The 23,750-nt window shown below is 50.0% G+C and overlaps 1 protein-coding gene across 2 annotated transcripts in view; it reads left to right on the forward strand.

The window, feature by feature from the left end:
• DAZL (deleted in azoospermia like) overlaps window positions 1–23,750 on the forward strand; it is an 890,646-nt gene that overhangs the window by 275,530 nt on the left and 591,366 nt on the right. For both annotated transcript variants that reach the window (XM_069646760.1, XM_069646761.1), the window contains exon 4: window positions 9,467–9,518. In XM_069646760.1, the coding sequence (XP_069502861.1) occupies window positions 9,467–9,518 (52 nt within the window). The remainder of the gene's footprint in view (window positions 1–9,466; window positions 9,519–23,750) is intronic.

Here is a 23,750-nt window from a genome sequence, read left to right on the forward strand (position 1 = left end):
TCGTGAACCAACCGTAAATGGCCCACTGAGTGCCTGTACTCCACTCCCTGGCCACATTGCACAACTCCTGGCAGGCGCAATGTACTCACACTATGCAACCAGTGAAATCTACAATTCACCCATGCATGCCAACGTAGAAAAGCATGCAGGGGCTCAAAGCGCCCCGTGAGTGGGCATCCATGTACGGCATGTCACCATAGCCGTACTGATGCAGCACAGGCATGTGAAGGTACAATACATCAAAATGAAAATCAAGAACACATGACACAAAACAACAGTAGTCCCCCATCGCTTGCCACCAGCGCAAGGCAACATCCAAAACAGCATCCTGAGGGGGATTGCACCAGCCCTGTACTCTTGCCAGTAAACAAACCAACCATCAGCAGAAGCATGTACCACACAAGTTGGCAGAGTGACTGAGCAGCCAGGCTCATCCCAAGAGGGGCCGATGGGAGCTGCAGGGCACAGATGGCATCAATACAGAAGCTATTCCAATGGACATGACCCCAGTCCCCCTCCAACAAACGCACGCAAACACAGTCACCTGTGACCAGCCACATTCTGAACATCCCATCATTCCACCAATCGACCTGGCTGACAGGCACCAGTCGGCCAAAAGCCAATCCCCCGCCCCTGAACAGCACATCATGTAAACAGTCACAATGGCAGCCCCTATCCGTGACCATACTGTGCTACGTAGGCAAACGCGGCCAGTACTGTACCACACAACTCAACTCAGAAGGCGGAACACAATGCAGATCATCTCGCAATACATACCGCCACAAATCGAAAATCGCCACATCACCTGCAAAGAACAACGCAACACGACAAATATCGGAATACAATTTAAATGCACATCCAAATGACAAAGGCCCCACAGCAATTTGCAAAATAACACCAAAACAACCATCATCACCGAGGGCTGCATCTGCAATAATTGACCAGCTTCCACTTGTGTGACGCCCTGTACCATCATGGCACACAGGGCCTACATCAACGTTCAAAAAGGCAACATGGAAGCGGCAAGAACCGCAGGTCCGTCCCATGAGGCAGGCACTAGTCGAGCTGAAAGGCCGAAATGTTGCACCTAGCCACCAGTACAGCGTAAGGGCATGTGGCCCATTGGCGATCGTCCCATAAGATCGAAATGGTGCTCCACTGATTCACCCGAAGCTGCAGGAGTCGAGAGTAAAAACCATCTGGAGGAGTGGCGTAGAGATGGCATCTGCAATAGGGCAGGAGATACCTGTCACCCAAAAGAAACACAAATTAACCGATTGCATTACGGGACTCATGATGCATTACAATCTTCATTCAACACACCAAATCCACACCCATATGCATGCTAGCCCACTCCAAAGGAATATACAGACCCCTAAATCAGTATCGAATCATAACGAAATCAATCGAGGTAAATACACCATTGGCAACGTCGGTTACTGTGCATGCGTCCGTCAAGATAGAACCCATGACATGGGATTAGTAACGTGCCTAGACACAAGTGTATGAAGGCGCGTCGAGACAGGGAGGATCCGACAAGGGCAGATAGACGTAAGTCCCACTATGGCAGCCTTGCATCACATAGCGCAGGGGAAGGGGAGTGATTCAAAAAACCCATGTACATGGCAGACCCTAAACGGAATCATCTGTCCATGCATCCATTCATCATTCCCTCATCCCGCAATGAAAACGCATGAATATTCACTCACATAATATGTGAAACTTCCATCGCGTCTGTGCGTAATGCAGTCTGCAAAAACCACTGTGCTCCTGGCCGGATCTGTAGTGTTGTGAAGCAAGATGGATTTGGGAACGTCCTGCCTTATCGTCCACTACGCTATTGCGCATCCCATTCAATTCATATCATTCATTGCCTGCTCGTTATGGGCCATGTCCCAAGGACATTCTACAATAGAACGTTACATTTCCAGCCAGACCTGTGGGCGTATCCTCGCCGCTACTTCAAAACCAAAAATGCTGGCCTTCGAATTCCTCACTTGCAACATTACGTCGAAAAGGCTTCTGTGAACGCTTGCATTCACAATTACATCAATGTAGTGCGGCTGTGTGTCATAATGCTAACTGGCTGCAATCACAAATGGGACGCCACGCCCGTCGGTGAAGTACGTTACTGTGCTGCATGAGGGTCGGCCATCGATCGAGCCCTACATACCACTGACTCTTCACAGGTATGTAAGCGGCTGCAATCATAGCATGTGTAACAATGGGAGCATAGCATGAAAATCAGTCAAAGTACATCACACTGCCATCGGGATTTGATACATGATTCCAATCCCAAGATGCCATGCGGCCAAATGCAGCCTTACGTGCGGGACGTGCTCGGCCAGAAGGGATTGCATCTGCCACAGATTCATTCAATCAGCACAGGTGGAGGCCATACAGGCCGACAGCACATATATAGCAGACCCAAACCCCTCCCACAACCACTCCCACTCCAAAATGCTACCGGCAGGACTAGCGATGTTGGGCCTGGGGGACCAGATAGCACTGCAAGTGCTACAACTACAAGAAGACGACGAACAACAACAGGTACAACAACCGGGCGCACAGGGGAGACGGAGGAGAAGGAGGAGGAGGAGGGCAAGGCAGGGTCAGCAAGGCCCACAAGCACTGCCACTACCACCACGCAGGCGGCCCGCAATCCCACGCCTCCGAGCCGATCCGTTCAACCTCACTGCTGAGCAGATCCACACCCTCTACCGTTTGGACCGGGACACCATAATCGCCATTGTGGACATGACACATGCTGACCTCGTGAGCATGATAGATAGCCCAACCGCCATCCCACCCCTACTGAAGGTGGTGTCTGCACTCCACTTCCTGGCCACAGGCACCTACCAGCACACAGTGGGACAGTTGCATGGCATTTCACAGCCACTGTTCTCACGGACACTCTTCCAAGTGCACGATGCCCTCCTGAAGCACGCCGACGACCACATCACACTACCACGCACGTACCAGGAGATTACCAACGCAAAAGTGGGATTCCATGCACTTGGCGGCATCCCGGGTTGCATTGGTGCCATCGACTGCACCCATGTTGAATTGGTTGTCCCACATGCCATGGAGGTCCAGTACCGCAACCGGAAACAGTTTCATTCAATCAATGTGCAAATGGTGTGTGACTCCAACAAGATATTTACGCATTGTTGTGCCAGATTTCCAGGATCTACCCATGATTCTATGGTCCTGAGGAACACAAGAATACCACGCTACATGGAGCGACACGCAGGGCACAGATCCTGGCTACTCGGTGAGTCTCATTCCATGCATGACATCGTGGCCCATTTGATGCGTCAATGACCTTGCAGGAGGGGGGGGGGGGCTACTTAGCACTATCATTCCACTGACACCCTTTATTCGTCTCATACAGGTGATGCCGGGTATCCACTGAAGAGATGGCTCCTTACACCAATCCGGAACCCACAGAACGAGCATGAGGAGGACTACAACCATGCCCACTCACGTACCCGTGTGGTCATTGAACAGGCATTCGGCCTACTGAAGGCTCGTTTCCGCAGCCTCAGCAGGTCTGGCGGGGCACTCATGTACAGCCATGAGAAGGTTTCTAAGATGGTCATGGCATGTGTCATGCTGCACAACATGTGCATACGTAGGAATGTGCCCATGCCCCCTGACGCAGTACTGCATGCACCTGAAGATGATGATGATGATGAGGGTGGGGATGTGGAGGCACCTCAAGGAGTCCATGAGGCACAGGATGCACGTGCAATCCGACAGAGCATCATAGATGCATGCTTCTAGCAACCACGCATGGTGCCTATTACACGGAAAGGGGACCTGTGGCACTGTGTGTGTGTAGTACAGGCACATTGTGGACTGTACGCCTATGAAGGCCTCGTACGCAAATATCAATGTCCACACATGTCATTGGATGATAATGAGATGCTGTATTGTTAATGTGATTTGATTTATACACCCTATGGACCCGCCACCCAGTGAAGCCCAACACACCCCCTCCACCCTACTACCTCCCCCCCCAACACCAGTGTCCAAATATGCATGCTGTCCGTGGTTGGACGCTATTGCAAGCCCCCTCTACGGGTATCAGGGGCACCCCTGCCCGTGGAGCGCAGGTTCCTGCCAGATCTGCGTTGGGGGCTGCCCTGGACGGAACTTGCCACGGATGATGTCTCTGCCTGCTCGCGTCCATGCATGTCTCTGAGGGTTTGTGAGAGCTCCGAGAGCACACGGCGCACAGCAGCGAGTTCAGCACAAACGTCTTTGGACGTCGCATGCAGTTCCCCCCTCAGGCTCTCGGTGCTTTTCTCCATTTGTGCTCTCAGGCTCTCGGTGCTTTTCTCCATTTGTGCTCTCAGGCTCTCGGTGCTTTTCTCCATTTGTGCTCTCAGGCTCTCGGTGCTTTTCTCCATTTCTCCCCTGAGGCTCTCACTACTTTTCTCTATTTGTGCCCTGAGTGTCTCGGTGGATGTTTCCATGGCTGCCCTGGAACCCCCGCATTCATTTGCATGGTCCTTGAGTAGCGTGGACACTTCCTGCTGTTGCTCGATCAGCAGGTCGAGGGACTGTTGCCTCTGCTGGGCCATGGACATTTGCGGTGGTGTGACAGGGGGGCTGCTCAACACATGTTGCCTTGGCACAGGACTTGTGGGGGTTGGCCAGTCGTTGTCTTCAGGGTGCCCCTGCGTGGTTTCGTCATGGTGTAGGGGATGGAACATGCAGGGGGATTGGGAAAGGTCATGGATGGTACCTACGTCGCCAGCACTGTTTTCCGTGTCGGAGCATGCTGGCATGACAGCTGTGTCACCTATGGTGCTGCTACCACCAGAGGCAGTGCCATCAGATACGTTCTTTGGGGGGACCTGTGGTGCTGGGGTTGTGGACTTGCTGGCTGCTGGGGTGCCTGTTGCAGTCCCCTCCAGTGTGCTGCCACTTGATTCCTGCTGCTGCCGTGTCTTGATCCTTGCACCTGAGGTGGAGGCTCTTGGGACGTTGGTCCTGGCCCTCTTTGCAGGCGTGCTGGTAGGGGTGTCCTGCAGCTCGTCATTGGTATCGGACCCTGTGGTGGAGTAAAGAGGGGCGAGCGTTAGTTATGGGTCTGTCGGATTTGGAATGGCAACGTATCAAATGCATTGGGGTGGTACATGAGGCTGATTTGGGACTGGGCCTTGGAGGTGGTCTCATTTTCGTGTGGATTGAGGATGCATTCATTTGGCTGCCTGCAGTTAGGGGGTGCATGCTGCACATGTAGGGGTTGTTTATGGCATCTTGATTGATTTGTTTATTCATTCTGACTTTTAGAGGGCGCTGTCAGGGCAAAGTATGTATTGCACTATGGGGTCACATGGTACTGCACATGTTCGTGGTTTGTGGATTTCGCATTGTTTCTCTTGGCCAACCTACCTGATTCTCCGGATGTCGGCACTCCTTTCTCCATCCCTCCGACTCCCTCTATGCTCTCCATTCCTATGGTGGAGGCGCAGATATCCTCCCAGGGGGTCAACTTGATGGGCGACTCTGAACCCCCCCCGGTAGCTGTGGCAATGTTCCTGTTCGCAGAAAGTATGCTGCGTACGCGGATCCGCAGGTCGTCCCACCGCTTGCGACATTGCTGTGGCGTGCGGGGTGTTGTCCCCACCGCACTTACGCGCTGTGCCACCAGGGCCCATATGGCCTTCTTGTTGGCAAGGGCCGTCCTGGTCATTTGACTGGAGAAGACGACGGCGGCATTTTCCTGGAGGGTCTCGGTGAGCACGGTCAGTTCCTCTCGGGAGAAGTGTACCTGCCGCTTGCGGTCACACGCTTTCTTGGCTACCTTTCCCATATTTATTTTTTTAACTGGGGTTGCGAACGGGTTGGGATGTGTGTCAGGGTCGGATTTTTAATGGTTGTGTTGGGATTCGGATTTTATAGTTGTGCGGCGTGCTGTTTCCCATTCCGGCCACATGCTTTTACTTCCGTTTCCGTATATTAACGGTGCCCGTAATTTGCGGTGCCCGCTCGTTACGGTGACCGCTCGTTACGGTGACCGCTAAGATGGGTGGCGGTATTGCACCTGGTGCAGCGTACGGCGGCGGTAAGGGCCGTTTTGGGGTCATTTCCGCCATCGCAGCCTTTCGGATTCCGCCATGGCGTAATGCTCGTGCCCGATGGGTCGTAATTAGCCGCACTTTGCTCCTTCGTGCAATGGCGGAAACGCTATTTACGCTGTTGCGGTCCGGTCAGTCACTTTCCGCCAGGGTCGTAATGAGGCCCACAGACTCTAAGGTAACAGTTTCAACACCTTTATTTAATACAGTTCCGGGGTTGATGTAATACCGAACTGGCCCTACCTTTAAAGGGATTGTTCCCTCAACAGATGTTTCTTTAAGGCTTATGAAGTATTCAGTCTGTAGACAATATCTGCTTTAAAGTAAATGTCCTTTATTTAGGTTAAATAAAAAGAAAGGTACCAGCTCGCTGTGGAACGTGATCTTTCAAGCTGTTTGTGGGAGGCTGCATTTGAGGTCTGGAATATGGATGTTGCCTTTTTGCTTCCAGGAACGGCAGCTCAGTATGCCCAGTGGAATCCTTCGGTTCTTCTCTCCAACGCTCCGCTACACTCGCTCGGACGATCCAAGGAAAAGAAAAGCATTTGCAGCCCAGTTATCAGCTCCATAGCCAATCGGTGTGTTTCACGGATGCCACGGAACGTACATTGTTCCAGTTGACTCAGTCCCTCCCCATAGAGGCGTTCACACCAGTGAGTCTTGCAACACCATCCAAGCTTAGCCCAACTCCGGAGGACAACCCGATCCCAAAAGTGGTAGGGATAGCAGCAGTGATGACACAGTGAGCCACACAGGGCACGGATCGACTTCCCCCCTACCCCGCTGGCCACCCACCACTAACCCTAAGTAAGGACTATTCGTATCTCAGCAAGGTCGGGTGCGTTTTGTGCGACAGGGCCCATAGGGGATCTACGTCTTCTGCACCAGCGGTCGGTTAGGGGTTGGCTGGACCTGGGGTATTGCTGATGTAACCCCACAGGGACGTCGAAGTCTGAAAGTCAAAATCCAAAATCTTTCAGTATCTAAACCTATGCTTGCCCTCACTCTTTGACAAAATTTGAAAGGAGGTCGTCTTAAATAAAAGTAAATTGTGGTTCAAAGAAAGGGAAATGTAACCCACAGCTGGTTTCAGGTAGTCTTACCAATAGCTGTTCTGCCAGTTCAGAATGGTTCAACGCAAATGTGTTGCCCTTGGAACCTTCCATGTAGGGCTCTTGCAGTAAGTTAATGGAGTTTACAGTGCATCTGGGTCTCTTGGGGTTATCTTCCCCAAGCTTCGATCTTTTAGGCCTCACGGTTCCCTTCCCCTAGTCTAGGCCTCTCTTCACAAAGTTCAAAACAAAATAAAACACAATTCTAATTAGGCCTCTCATGGTTCTCTTTCCCCAGCTTAGGTCCCTCTAGTTTCAGACACAGGTTCAGCTTGTCAGGATGTACCATTTTTTAATATACAGTTTCTTTCACATACAATCCTTTGATGGGCTAGAATCAGAGACTTTCAAAAATGCCAGGCTCTTTGCTCCTCCACATCGCGATTCGCCTCCCTTTATTTCTTGTACTTTTCCTTTTAACCTTTTATCTTCAGGTGCTTTCTGCACCGCTTTTTTATCTCTGTGTTTATTTGACTTTGTCGACCACACTTTCACTTTTTTTGCTTTGCTTTCTCAGTGTTGTTTATGTTGCACAATTACCTCTTTCTATCGTGCACCCTTGCACCTGTCAGTTACCTTATTGTGCCTCTTGCACATTTCTTTCACTACTGTCATGCACACTTGCACTTTTTTACTCTGGATGTCGCTTTATTTCCACAACGATAGAACGTTTAAACTTCTTTACTCCAGACTTGGCTTTATTTCTATTCTTCTAGCGTGCTTTCTCCTTTCCAGTTTCCTTGTTCTTTCTTTGGGTAATGTTATGCTTTTATTTTCGCTTTCCGCTCCGTGCCTCTTTAACAAATCTTGTCTTTCGCCATTTCCGTTCCAACCAACGCACGTTCCCGAGTTTCTGTCCCTCTCATTTGTTTGAAACTCACTGGGTAGCGGAACGCTCGCGAGCAGTCTTTCCTGGATGCATTTGTCGAGGTCAGGGTCTCGCCACCTGCCCTCAGACATCCTTGGAGCCGAGCATCTATGTAAACACCGCCAGCAGTTTACAGGTGGCCTTGCTCCAGCTCCCGTCAGACATGGCTCCCTACCACGCTGCAGCCCCTCGTGAACACCGGGCCAGCATCTAGGCACGCCCCTTTCCTCCGGATCCTCCAGGCTTCTCTTCCTGCAGCTCCCTGCTCCTTGACTCCGCTGTTCCAATCAGCATCCACAGCCTGCTCATACTTTTGGCAGAACCACACCTTTTATACTGGTGTAAAGAGTCAACTGGAGTCAGGTGTGAATAGTCAGAATAAAGTGCCTGACCTTGCCTGACTATTAGTGGGACAATACAATGGTGTTACATGCTAGCTCTAACTTTGTATTCCCATGTTGATTCTATGGGTAATCCTCATTGCTACTGATCGCCTCTTGTATATCCCAGTACTTATTGGAAATTGGGAGCGGGAGATTGGAGGGTAGATCTATGTGCTGAAACATTATTCCATGATTAACAGAGGAGAGGGGGGAATCCCCTAGCCTTGTGTTGAGTGGCTTCCCTTTGTGGTAGATTACATCTTATTCCTGACATCCTGTTCTGCCAGCACAAGTCTGGGTTAGAGGGATTTAAAGGGATATTCATTTTAATGTCATGTCTGTCTCTTTTGATTTTCCTTATCCAGTTTCATGTACTTGTACCTCCTACGTCTCCCCTTTGGATCAGTTACAACAGACCCGGCATATCCCATAAAGGCCTCTGGAACTCCCCCCTCCTCTCCTACAGTTCTTTAGATGTACTGCGTACAACCCCAAACTGCCCTTTCCAGATCATCCTCCGTTGCTTGTCCACCCCCAGGGTTGGGATCCAAAAGTGAAGGCCCTTCCCTGGCCATCTGAATAGAGTATTCTTGGGGTCTGCATGGGAGAATATCCCTAGGTATCTCGCAGTAGGTAAACTGCATGTCTCGTTGAATTTGAAAGGATTTGCAGTTCCACTGAGTTGTTCTTAAACATTTGAAATTGCATAGGATCCAACATCTAGAATGTGGTTTTATGTGAAGTATTTGACACTGTTAAAAGACTTCAAGCTGCACAACTAGTGTTCTGACAAAGTACTTTTTCCTTAGTTCACATTGATGTTAATTTAACTGTTTCAAATATAATGCCTTGTGTGTGAAAGTGTACATGATATCTTAGAAGTGTTTTACACTCTGCATGTGTGTGCCTCATTATATTTAGATCTTTCTGTCTTTACATGGTATTTGTGTCACATAAACTGTAGAGATTTACATTAAACACTGTTTCACCAAATTCCTGCATCTGTTTTAGGTATGGATTTGTTTCTTTTCATGATGATGTTGATGTGCAGAAGATTGTTGACGTAAGTGACAATGCCAATGGGCCACATTTCTTTGACAATTTCAAAATACCCTTTGTCTGTTATTTTAGGAGTTTAACAACCTGGATCAATGTCTTGCCTCTGTCTACAATCACCTCTTATCTATGTATTGACATGTTCTCCAGAGCATGGACCGGAAGTCAGTCTTTCAATCTAATTGCAAACCCCAGAGAGGCCTCATAAACTGTGTGGCCCCACCCAATCACAGGTGTTGCCATTGGCATGTTCATAAGCATCCCAGCCTCAAAACCCTGCGGCCAATTTGTATCTGCTACAGAGCTTCTCTAGCATTAGATCTTTCATAGATTCACATGCTTGAATATTCCCCGCCTTTAAACTGGGAATCCTCGTAAATATATTTTTTAGGCTTGTAGGTCTGCTTAGAATAACATGCATTGCATAGGCTCACATCTAGTGGACGTTGCAGAGTATTGCACATGAAGTTTTTGGAAGTTTCAAAAGGGTCATAGACAGGTCGTGACTTGTATTACCATCCCTAGTGTGTCGTACCCTGTACCCATGATCCCTGACGCCTCGAGGTCCCTCAGATTATTTTTTTCTGCCATTGTGGCAGGTTGTTTCTTAGCAGGGTCCATAACTGTGCACTTCTACTGTACTGTTATATTTCTACAAAACATTCTCTTGTTGTTTGCATTCGACGCAATAATTATACAGCTGCTACTTGGAGCTTCTTGACGGCGGATCCCGGCTTCCGAACCAGCTGTCTACTCCACCGACGGGCTTCGGCCTACACCCAGCTTTGGCCAAAACCAGTTGGGAGACTGATCCTTTCCTTTCGGAGAATGCATATCCCCATTTCCTACTACTTTGTCTTGCTGCTTCCATCATGGAGCGTACTCCTTTTAAATTTTGCCCTAAGTGCAATGGTAATTCCTGTGGATAGACGAACAGAGTTTGTAACTGTAAAAGACCGAAGGGGGGTGTCTAGAGGCACAGAGGACCCCAGCCAAGATTCTCTATTATTGGTAACGTAGTAGAGCAATCAAGGCCTAGCTTCTCAGGTGGTGATGCAGGCTGGTTCTTAAGTACAGTGTAGTCCCCAAGCACCCACAAAGGAATGTCCGCACACTGTATCGGTTAAAACACAGTCTTTATATAATTAATATTTAAGGTTATATACAATATCACGATAACTCACTTTGTGCTCAGGAAATCAACAATGGTAAATATATACAGTTCTAAAGTGGTACCACAAATATTATCATATCTCATTAAAGTGCATCAACTATACTGTCAACATGTCACACAGATCAATAAAGAGGAAACCAGCAGTAGAGAGAGGAAGGAAAGCAAGATGGTTGAACAATTGGCAGAATACTGGTCACTACTGTTAAACACAGGTCTGTGTGGAGATCCCCACCACCTGGGCAACATGTAGAATAAAGATACAAGCCCAGTCCATGTATTGTTCACACTAGACTTCCCAATAGTTCTGCAACACCAAAGTACCTTGCGTTGTAGCGTTCCTCGTCGGGGAATCAATGGCCCTTCTTGAGTACCCTCCCTTTAAGGCAGGAGTCACGGGTCGTCGAACATCCGACGGAGAACAGGGTGAGCTATGACGGTGAAGTGGCACCTTTGATCCTAGCGGTGCTCGTTGACGGGGGAAGTGTAAACGTCCTGCAAGGAAGAGGCGTGCGGGGCACCTCGGTGTCGATAGCTCTGGACCGCAAAGAGTTTGAAGAACTGTGGCCCAGCAAGGGCATCGAGTCGTCGGAGTCTCTGTGGTCTTTGGGTGGCGGGAAACCCACCGGCGGATGCTCCTCGGCACCGTCGACGGTTAGGCCTTCTCCAGCAGGATACAGCGACGACGATGCGGACGAGAGCATCCTTGGATCAAATGAAGTTCTTAGGCAAATGGGAGCACGGCGGCTCCAGTCGTCGACAGTGGCGGACAACAGTCGTCCGCTTCTCCTTGGGATTCCGCAGCAGTCCCCGACTCGGGTCGGCAGCCTGTCGAAGGTCTGTCTACCAGGGAACTTTGACAAAGATCAGCTGGTGCACGACGGTCCCTCGTAGCTCGGGAAGAGGGCGCCTTACCAAGTCCTCTATGGGTCAGTCCTTGGAGACACACCAGCTTTCGGATTGTGAAGGAGAGCAACAGCAATTCTTATCGTCCAGCAGGGCTTCAAGGTCAAGCTTCAGTTACTCCAGTTACTCGTCGAAGTGGACTTCAGCTTCTGAACACGATTCCTAGCAGTGAGAAGTCCCCAGATATACTGTTGATCTACCATTCATTCTGCTGGGTCATACTCCAGCATCCAATCACGACTAAGGGCATTCATGCATGCAGGCGGCCAATCAGGCACACTGCATTCAGGCCTTTCACTTCTCTCCAGCCACTCGCAACAAGTTATATGTATTGGGACAAGTACCCAGCCATTCAACACTCCACACTGCATTCACACCGGTTTCGGGCAGGGCTGTCTCAGTCGTGTCAAACACCAGATACTAGACACCCACAACACATAATGCATATTCGTCACACACTCCATTCACCCAGGTCCCACCGGCAGGCGTACTCACAACATACGGTCGTTGGGAAGGCTCCAGGCAGTCTGGTCAGCACTTCCCCACACTACCCTATATGGAACTTCCACCCAACAGCCAGTCAGGGGGAAGGGACAGTCAGGGCTTCCCGGGACTTCGGGAAGATCAAGGTAACAGGCGATGGAAGGCAGGAGGCCAGGGGGGCCATCTTGTCTCCATCAGGAATCTACCGATTCCAATGACAGGGCCTGGGCATCCCAAAATGGAGGACGCACAGGGCACCAGTTTATTCAGCACAGAGCTGCCACCAGCTCGAACCCTGCTCTGTGGGTCACACACAGGTGCCCAAAACATACACTAGGGGCACAGCGCTGTACCCCTACCCATGGGTGCCATAAGGGTATCCCATGGGTCTGTTCAACAAAACCCACAGTCCCACATGAACTCCTGTGCGGAAAACACGACAGAACACACGATAAAAAGCAGTAAAGGACAAGGATACGGAGGCCCTGTCCCTCCAATGCATTTCCAGCATCACAGTAACCACTGTCTTCCTCGTGATGTGTGCTGCGTGTAAGTTCTTTAAGCCCAGGACTCTAAAGGAGCGCAGAACCAAAACGTGGGTGGCATGCGCCATGTCGGCGGGGTCGGAGACTGCCACTGGGATGTTTGCGTCAGACCCAGAAGGTCTAGGCACCCGAGACTCAGACTCAGAGCACTGAGACACTACTGCTGAACCCTCCGTTTCTCATATGCCTGTCCCCAGCCTTGATAGGTGCTGCTGTGAGGAAGGCCTCTGACGCCACCGGCGTACACATCCAAACACCTTCCCATAAGCACATCCCCCATGAGCTGTCCTATTACTCTGTCGACTGATGGCTGCGCACTGTCAGTTGATGCCTCTCGATATTATGCCGAACTCGCCCCCTAGGTTCCGCCAAAGCATTTACCACATGACGACCATACACTCCGGCGATGAGTGCACATAAACACCGCTCGACGGCTTAGGATTAAAACGCTGAAACAGCCGTCATCATATTCTCACTCAGTAAATCATCATAAGGAACACTCGAGACCACTGAAGAATATGTAGAAGAATTCTCACCTCTTGAGTCTTCCCTCAGCAAGAAGCACTGTAGGGAGAATCCCAATTACATACCCAGTGGCCCTTGTCAGAAAGAAGCTTCTTCGAATGGATTGTGTCCTCCCATGTATTCCTTATCTTTGATATTTCCAATATCCCAGCTTTGCTGCTTCGGAATTCTGTGCGTCAATGCCTGTCGAGTCGATGTCCATCAGAGGCCTCGTCTCGACGTCACCGCAGGTATATGTAGCACATGCAGTGCCCGTAGGTCTCAGTTCTGTTTTCCAAGCTTACAGCTTTGGATGCGGTACGCCTCGTTCCTCACAGAAATATCTTCGAATCTTCTTCAAAATGTCTTCTCTACCTCGAGTTCCGACGGGAAATGGCTTTGTCTTCGGCTTCGTCCACTCTTCGATCCAAATTCAAAAAATGCTGTGACTGCGGAGCAAAGATGTCTGTGACAGACTCTCACAGGTTCTGCCTGGGGTCGACTCATTCATCGTTTTAATGCGAGGACTGTATATCTGTGACGGGCAAAGCCCTTCAAGAGCGTAGAGGGAAGCTCGCGGCAGGTCCCCTTCTACTCCACCAAAACTAAAAACCTTTCCCCCCTGGAATACATCTAAAGGCGATGCACTGGTTTAAAGACCTCGGAAGCACAAGAGCTGTGTACCCTCGGACCCGGCTGCCAAGTCTTCTTGAGAGCGATCCCATCCCTCGAGTTGAGAAAAAGTCACCTCGAAGACTAAACATCATTGATGCTGATAGACCTGAATCAGACAGGACCGCAAAGTGCGTCATCGACGCATTAGGTGTCTACCTTCTCGATGCCTCGAGTGTCGGACTCCTCGACGGCACATGTGTCGAATTCATCAACGCTATCGTCGAAGCCATCGATGCAACCGTCGAAGCATCGACGTCCACGTTGACAATTTCGGCACCTGTGACAATAAATATGTCAACTGTGGTTGAAAAGACTCATAATCCTTTACCAAGCTCAGAATTCTTCATATCCTTGTCTTCCATTTATGAAGATGCAGAGGAATCCTCGATGAAAGACCTTTTGGGTTACAATTTGGTACACTGGCAGTGCCTGATGAACTAATATCAAAGGACGTGCATATCAAAAACCTACAAGAATGCAGGCTAGTGGAATTGACACCTCTCCTTATGTTGAATTTGAAAGAGCAGACCCTGGTGACCACGCTGACGTTGGATTTAGACAACTAATGTCAAGGGTCATGGAATACATGGGGTGGTCAAGACCTACACCTGTTTTTGGACAGGATGATCTTACGGACATATTGCACAGAGGACCCAATTGTCCCTTTTCATCAAACCGTACAAAGGGGAGAGGTTTCTAACTGGGAGGCACCAGAGGTTATTCCAGCTGTAAATAAAAAACTGACGGCCAAGTACAGAGTTTCTATCTGACCCTTTTTACCTCTCCAAGCACCCAACTCCATAAAGCCTGGTAGTTCAGGCAGCCGCCTCCACGAGTAGGCAAAATGCCTAGCCTATGATACCTCAGGATAGAGACGACAAACACTATGACGCTATGGCCAAAACATTTTTTTCTGATGTTTGTTAATCTGCTTAGAATCACATGATGTGCATAGGTCCGACATCCAGTGGTCACTGCGGAGTATTGCATTTTGTTTTTCGTAGTCGAAAAGGGACGTCGACAAGGCGTGTCTGAAATACTATCCCTATAGTGACGTGCGTTGTACCCACAATCCCTCACGCGTCGAGGTCCCTCAGATTGTTTTTTTCCGCCCAGCTACTGGTCGCCTTTACGCGAAGCTCCTCGAGAGACATTGCAGATTCCATCTCCTCGACCTTTGGTCGTTTTCCTATTTAATATATAACATATCGATCCCTCCCTCAACGCAGTTGTGAAGCTGTCTCCGCCGAGCAAGATCTTCGACGGAGGGGACGAGCGGAGGAGATCCTTCGGCGTTGCCGAACACGTGGCCTGGCCTCGCAGGCCAAATACAGTAGGGAGAGTGGGGTCGTGGGACATCTCTGGTTCTTTTCTGAGAATGCCTTTCCTTTTCCCCTTCCTTTCCCTTGGGGTCGTTATCACGATTTATTGCCTCGGCTATGGAAGGACACCCTTTAGGTTTTGCCCACTTTGCAAGGGCAAGTTTACTTGGAAGGACAAGCATTCACGGTGTAACCGCTGCTTGCCCCTCGATCACAAAGAGGAGGGTTGCACGGCTTGTCGGCTTCTGAAGCCAAAGACTCTAAAAGACCGTAGGGTCAAGAGGTGGGCGGCCTACGCTATGTCGAAGGCCGATTCTTCACCGGCCGCTGCTACCACCGACAGTGACGAGGAACGTGATAACACGACCTCCGCTACGGAAGTCGTACACCTCTCTAAAAAGCGCTCGCGCTCTTCGTCGTCTGTCCCCGGCCCCGACGGGCTCGGCTCACGCCCTGCTTATGGGGATGAACACCCCGGCGACACTGACGCACACGATACCACACATAAGCACACAACCCATAGCTCTTCTTCGTCGAAGACGAAGAAAGCATCAGCGCCCAAGGAGACGCAGGTTCCGCCGGCGGCCTCCTCGGACCGTTCAGGTTCGAAGCCCCTCTCGCAACCGCAGCCGCGACCAGCGACTGGGCTTTCGGCAAATAAGGGCACCGCCCCCAAACCATCGGCCGGCGCGCACCAGCAGAGAGCGCACGCCGCCGTAGAACGATCGACACCCGTAGCATCGAAACCACAGCCCTCCGCTGACAAACGAGTCGCAGAGAGCTTGTCGAGGATCGTTGTAGCCGACGCCCAGAAGCGTACGCCGAAAGACACGTCGAGCGCTACGCAGAGGTCGAAAGACACGCCGAAAAAGCCCGAAGAAAGACAAGGGACTACCCCCTTCAGTCGGGGGGACCCTCAGCACACCGGAAGGCTTTTCGGAAGGCGACGGGACACTTTCCTCGACGTTATGGGAGAGGTCGAGCGGTTTTCAGCTAGATGACACTAATTTTCCCCCGCTAGACCGCTCAGGGGTACCCCATGAAACCATGGAAAGGCTCCATCTCTGCATGGAGAGAATGGAGAGGTTTATGAAGACCCAGAACCCTCCCACTCCCAAGAGAACAAGAGAAGGGCCTCAGTAGGACCCCAGGGCCAAATATCCGAGACTAGTCAATCCCCAGCAGGACACAGCCTCAGACTTCCATAATGTGTATGACCTCACTGGTGAGGAACAATACTTGGAGGAGGAGGATGAATTTGTGGACGATGAAGAGGGACAGAACCAGGAGGAAGGTCTGGAAGACAGCCCAGACAAGGTAGGAGAAGGCTTCGGAGAAAATCCAGAAGAAGGACCTTCTCATCCCTGGCAATCCCCATCAGTATATTCGGACACTGATGTCCTGAACCTAAATCCTCCTGACAATTCACCTGTTAGAAACACGTCTCCCATTGACGATCAGCCCACATTCAACGCCCTGTTGCGCAGAGCAGCAGCACATTTCGAACTGCACACTGGGGAGATCTCTCCTGAAATAGACTTTGTGGAAAGAGTAATTAAGGAGAAACCCCCAGTCAGCCAGACCATTCCCCTCCTCGCTTCGGTGAAGAGAAGAATCATCCCTTCGCTATCCACACCCGCACTAATCAGAGGAGTTAATCCAAGAATTGAAAAACTTTTCACTCCTTCACCCTCAGACCCGCTGTACATCAGGGGACATTCCATTCCGGATTCCCTTGTAGTAACTAATACAAGGAAGAGGGCAGGGGTGCCGCTTTCCACCAGAGAGGCACCACCTGACAAGAAGGGCAAGAGGTTATATGCCCTTGCAAAGAGAGTCACATCTTCGGCTGCCTTTTCGGCAAGAATTGCGAACAACAATTCTTTGCTAGCTAGCTACGCGGACGCGCAGTGGGCCAAACTGCGCAAAGACGCCGAAGAAGCGCCGGAACCACTACGTACACGCCTGCTATCAACTATTGGCGAAGGAACCCAGGTCAACCAGAGTATTGTAAAGAACTCTCTGGATGCTGCAGAGACAGCGGGACGTTCCCTGGTTCAGGGAATACTCCTAAAACGCCATGTATGGCTGCGCAACTCAGGGTTCAAACCGGAGACACCGGCGTCTTTAATAAATAAACCTGTTGAAGACTCAAACCTCTTCGGTAAAGCGGTGGATGAGGCTCTGGAGATGGCTAAAAAAGAGTTTGATACTATCAAAACTCTTGACCAGATCTCTAAGCCCACTACCAGACGCGGCTATGACAACAAACGCTTTTTTCGTGGCCAACGCCAACAGCAGAGTCAGCAGCAACAGTACCCTGCCACCAATTACCAGACCAATAGTGGGCAGTACAGCCGAAGAGGCCAGCGCCCGGGCAAAGGGAGAGGTCGGGGGTCCACCCCCAGAGGCTCCCAAGCCCCCAACCACACCAAGTGACGCGAAGATTCGCGTCCCCTCCCATGCAACACCGGTCGGGGGCCGGATAACATCCTTTCTTCCAGCATGGGAGGGAATAACGTCAGACCGCTGGGTACTTTCCACCGTAGCTAACGGATACTGCATCGAATTCAACAGTTCCCCAACATACAGACCCCGAGGGGACGACGCATGACACCGGAACACCTTGCTATCCTTCTCCAAGAAGTACAACAACTGCTGGAAAAAGGAGCCATAGAGGTCGTGCCTCTATCTCAGGTAACGGAAGGTATTTATTCAGTGTACTTCCTTGTACGCAAAAAGGATCTAACCATGCGCCCTGTATTAGATCTGCGCCCAGCGAACAAGTTTATCAAACCCCAGAAGTTTTGTATGGTGACCTTACAGGAAGTGATCCCACTGCTATCACAGGGAGATTACATGACAACATTGGACATGAAAGATGCATACTTTCATATTTTAATGTTGCCAGCGCACAGAAGATACCTCCGGTTAATGATAGAGGGCAAACACTACCAGTTCAGAGTGCTACCCTTCGGCATAGCATCAGCACCAAGGGTATTCACGAAGGTACTGGCAGTGGCAGCGGCCCACCTGCGCAGGTTGTCCATCCCAGTTTACCCTTACCTTGACGACTGGCTCATAACAGGGGATTCTTACTAAACATGCTTAGACCTTTTGTTCCAGTTGGGCTTCTCCATCAACGAAAAGAAGTCCAGCCTAGACCCAGCCAAGTCAAACAATTCCTAGGGGCTCTAATTCAAACAAAGGACGGCCTCGTCTTCCCCTCCAACGAGAGGGTCCAAAACATGCTGTTTCAGATCCCTCAATATGTGACCGGTCGAGAGGTGACGGTACGCAAAGCAATGCGCTTGCTAGGCATGATGGCGTTTTGTATTTATTTGGCACCTCGCGCGCGCCTGCGCATGCGCCCTATTCAAGAGTGGCTCAACAGCCAGTGGTGTCAGGCCAGCGGACTATGGGATGATCTAGTGGTGGTCTCGCAGGCCTTGGTTCTCTCGCTACGGTGGTGGACAAAGGAAAACCTGGAAAGAGGGAAACCCTTTGCCACACCCGCGGCGGAAGCCACTCTAACCACAGACACATCCCTCACAGGATGGGGGGCTCACCTATCCCATCAGACTGCTCACGAAGTGTGGACTCCGAACGTAGCATCCAAGCACATAAATCTACTCGAGCTACTAGCTGTGTTGAAGGCGCTAAAAGCCTTCCAGGAACACCTACAGGGCAGGACTGTGTTGGTCCTTACAGACAGCACCACAGCCATGTACTACATCAACAAGCAGGGGGGCACCCACTCTCCAGGACTTTCCAAACTGGCCCAAAATATATGGAAGTGGGCTCTCAAACAAAACATGTTCTTACTGTCACAACATGTACCAGGGGAACTCAATCTGCTGGCAGACAAACTCAGCAGAGATTTCCCCCTGCCCGAAAAGTACGAATGGCGCCTGCACGAAGACATCGTCTTCGACGTCTTCACACAATGGGGATTCCCAGAAATAGACCTATTTGCAACCCTGGAGAACTCACAATGCCTAAGTTACGCCTCCAGGTACCCCCAGAACCAATCCAAGGGGAACGGTCTGTCGATGCAATGGCCAGGGAAATTTGTTTACGCTTTTCCCCCGACTCCCCTTCTCAACAAGGTGGTGCACAAGATGCACCAGGAACAAGTGACCATGATACTGGTGGCCCCAATGTGGGCCCGACAGCCATGGTTCGCTCACTTGATGGAGATGTCTCTATCTCCCCCAATGAAACTCCCCTGCCCGTACAACATGCTGTCACAAGACAAGGGCAGGACTCTGCACCCATGCCCCCAGAACATGAACTTAGCAGCTTGGCTCCTGAGATCATAGAATTCGGACATCTACAGCTCCCGCAGAGAATCATGGACATCCTCAGGGAAGCCAGAAAACCTAACACTCGCCACTGCTATTCTAGCAAGTGGAAGAGATTTGTCATCTGGTGCAGAGGAAAAAGCATCAACCCGATTGACTGCTCTCCCACACATATTGTTCTATACCTGACCCACTTATTGGATTCAGGTCTAGTGTTCTATTCCATTAAAGTCCACCTAGCGGCACTTTCTGCATACACCACTTCCCAACTCAAGGTGTCGTGGTGGAAGATCCCTGTTATAAAGGCCTTCATGGAGGGAGTAAAGAGAATACACCCCCCGATAGATGACCCAGCTCCCGGATGGGACCTTAACGCGGTACTTACCAGACTCATGGGCTCACCATTCGAACCCATGCACAAAGCATCTCTTAAAGACCTCACTCTGAAGACTGCTTTTTTAATAGCTATCACCTCCATCAGGAGAGTAAGTGAACTACAGGCTCTTTCTGTTCTAGACCCTTTCGTTACAGTTCACAGAGATAAGGTGGTTCTACGCACGCACCCAAGGTTTGCTCCGAAATTCATCTCGAAATTCCACGTAAACCAGTCTATAGAACTGCCAACGCTCTTTCAAAATCCTTCCAACTTGGGAGAAAAAACTCTGCACACACTAGATGTGCGCAGAGCGGTCATGTTCTACATGGAAAGAACCAGACCACTGAGGAAGACTAATCAGTTCTTCGTCTTGGTGGCAGCAGGAAGAGAAGGGGATGCAGTTTCAAAGTCCACTATTTCTAGATGGATTGTTCAATGCATCACTCTCTGCTATACTCTTGCTAAGAGAGAACTGCCCTTTAAGCCAAGAGCACACTCTACTCGAGGCACTCATTGATAGCATTCATTCCAAATGTTCCCCTTGAGTCCATCTGCAAAGCGGCTACCTGGAGTTCTGTGCACACCTTTACAAAACACTACTGTCTAGATGCACACTCGAGATCTGACTCCCAGGTGGGACAGGCAGTATTAAGACATCTTTTCTCTACTGTTCCTTCTCATAACCCACAGCCAACTCCTGGTACTGCTCGCTAGTCTATGCACAGCATGTGATTCTAAGCAGATTAACAAACATCAGAAGACAATGCATTACTTACCGTAAAAGCATTTCTGATGGTTGTATCTGCTTAGATTCACATGCGCCCACCCTTCCTCCCGCTCGGATGGAAGGAACATAGAATTCCTTTTATATCTCTCTTTTCTGTACTCACTCACTCACGTCTAGAAGGCTCCCTCAGGGCAGAAAAATACAAACAGAGGGACCTCGACGCGTGAGGGATTGTGGGTACAACTCACGTCACTATAGGGATAGTATTTCAGACACGCCTTGTCGACGTCCCTTTTCGACCAGAATACCCAACATCGACAGGCCTTCTATTTTCTGAGGTTGTTTGGCCTCATGGCATCCTGCATTTTTCAGTTGCCAGAGGCTAGCCTGAGAATGAGATCTTTCCAGTTGACTCTCAGGACCCAGTGGTCACAATTCTTAGGAAGAATGTCAGATCTCCAACAAATACCGAACAGTCTCTCTCTGGATCTTCAGTGGTGGGCCTCTCAGGAGAACATCTTGAAAGGAGAACTATTTTGGCAACCATGGACGGAAATAACAGTAGCAATAGACGACTCAATCACGGGGTGGGGAGTCCATACCAATGATTTGACCATCAGCGGCCGTTGGTCTCCATCGGAGTCCAAACTACACATCAACCTATTACAGCTGAGAGCGAGCAGACTAGCGCTGAAAGCTTTCCTGCCATCAGTACAGGGGAGAAATGTCCTGATAATGACGGACAACACGGTGGCCATGCACTACCTCATCAAAAGAGGAGGCGTAGGATCACTGCCACTGTGCAGAGAGGCGATGCAGCTCTGGTTTTGGGCAATCCAAGAAGTAATCTCTCTATCGGCGGTCCACCTTGCCGGAGAGAAGAACTTGACTGCGGAAGCTCTGAGCAGGCAGAGCACAGTCTCCGACGAGTGAGAGCTAGCTCAGGAAGTCCTTCAAGAGATCTTTGCCCTTTGGGGAACCCCTCAGGTGGATCTGTTCGCCACAAACACCAACAGGAAGTGCGATCTGTTCTGTTCAAGGGAATTTCCCGCAAGAGGAGCTCTAGGAGATGCGTTCGTAGTGGACTGGGAGTTTCCACTCCTTTACGCGTTCCCACCAGTCCCTGTTATTCCTCAAATGATCAGGAGGTTGAGAAGATTCTGGAAAACCATGATCCTAATTGCCCCGGATTGGGCCAGGAGAACGTGGTACCCGGACCTTCTAGATATGTCCATCTGTCCTCCAATCTGTCTTCCACTCAAAGAGAATCTTCTCTCGCAGACGGGAGGTCAGGTTCTCCATCCAGACACCAGAACTCTCAACCTTCACGCTTGGTTTCTGAAAGGTTGAGGTACAAGGATTGGGATCTCCCTGATGACGTCATGGAGGTGTTGCTTTCGGCCAGAAGACCAGCAACAAAATCTTTATACCGCTGCCGTTGCAACAACATTTGCAGCTGGTGTAGGGAACAGAATATCGACCCTTTTTCATGTGGTACACCAACGGTGTTATCGTTTCTACTCTACTTGGCAAACTCAGGCCTTCAAGTGGGCACTGTAAAAGGCTATCTTGCAGTGCTTTCTATCTTCAAGCGCACTGCGGAGGAACCATTGCATTAGAAAATTCCTCTAGTAGTACAATTTCTCAAGGGACTAACAAATGTTTACCCTCCAAAACCATTCCAGGTTCCTTCATGGGACTTAAATTTAGTCTTCAACTTCTTAATGGGCTCTCCATTCGAACCACTTCACTCTTGCGCGCTGAGATTTCTCACGCTTAAAACTGTCCTATTGGTAGCACTAACATCTGCTAGGAGGGTGAGTGAGCTACAAGCTTGCTCCTGTAAACCCCCACATACAATCTTCCACAAGGACAAAGTTGTCCTACAGGTGAAGCCTAATTTCCTCCCAAAGGTGGTTTCTGAATTTCATATTACTCAGAAAATTACCTTGCCTTCGTTCTATCCTCCTCCCGATGGGGAGGAGGATAGAACGAAGGCAACGTAATTTTCTGAGTCGGGGAAAGAGGAGGAAAGGCTACATAGGCTGGACCCTAGGCGAGCTCTCAGCTTTTACATCAGCAGAATGGCTAGGATCAGGCAAGCAGACCAACTGTTTGTAGGATACTCAGGTCACAAGTTGGGACTACCCATAACAAACACCATCTCCAGGTGGATTATTTTGGCCATCCGGGAATGTTATAGACTAGCAGGGAAAGAGCCACCCCAAAATATCAGGTCTCATTCAACCAGGGGTATCGCAGCCTCTTCGGCTCTCCAAAGAGGGGTACCGGTCCGGGTCATATGTGTGGCTGCCACATGGTCGTCCACTCATGCATTCACAAAATTTTATAATCTGGATTCCTCCACTGCTCAAGAGACCAGATTTAGCAAGGCCGTATTACATTCGGTCCATCCCTAAAGGGATACATAACACTATCACTCCCACCTCCAATTACATGCCACTGCTATGGGAGTCTATCAAAGATAAGGAATACGTCGGAGGACACAATCCCTTCGAAGAACAAGTTACTTCTTACATGGTAACGTTCTTTCGACGGGATGTTCCTCCGACGTATTCCTTATCGCCCCTCCCAACCATCCCCGCAGTGATAACTTCCCTTGTGGTTGCAGTTTACGCTCCTTCAAGGTCACTAACCAATTCAGGCATGACTTTTCTTATGCTACAAAACGGAACTGAGCAACGGACGCAGCGCGTGGCTATTTATGGGCATGGTGATGTTGGCGCCGATACGGTGGCCGTCGAGGGACATCGACTCGGCAGACATCGACGCGCAGCGCCCTCTACAGAAAAAATTTCCGAGGCCAGCAAGCTGGAAACGTATTATCAAAGATAAGGAATACGTCGGAGGAACATCCCGTCGAAATAACGTTACCATGTAAGAAGCAACTTGTTCTTCTCAAGCATGGGTCTGGCATGGATTCACACGCCTTGTCGACGTCTCCTTTTCGACTACGAAAAACAAAATGCAATACTCTGCAGTGACCACTGGATGTCAGACTATGCACAGCATGTGAATCTAAGCAGATACAGCCATCAGAAATGCTTTTACGGTAAGTAATGCATTGTCTTCTCAAGCATGGGTCTGGCATGGATTCACATGCTCATGAATATTCCCTGTCGTCAGGCTGGTAATCCTCGGCAAAGAAAAAAACGGTTTCAATTTCATTTCTGAACTGTCTTTCTCCTAACAGCCAATCACTGGT

This window comes from Ambystoma mexicanum, chromosome 2q (assembly GCF_040938575.1).
Source record: "Ambystoma mexicanum isolate Mex_15411 chromosome 2q, UKY_AmexF1_1, whole genome shotgun sequence".
Lineage (NCBI taxonomy): Eukaryota > Metazoa > Chordata > Amphibia > Caudata > Ambystomatidae > Ambystoma > Ambystoma mexicanum.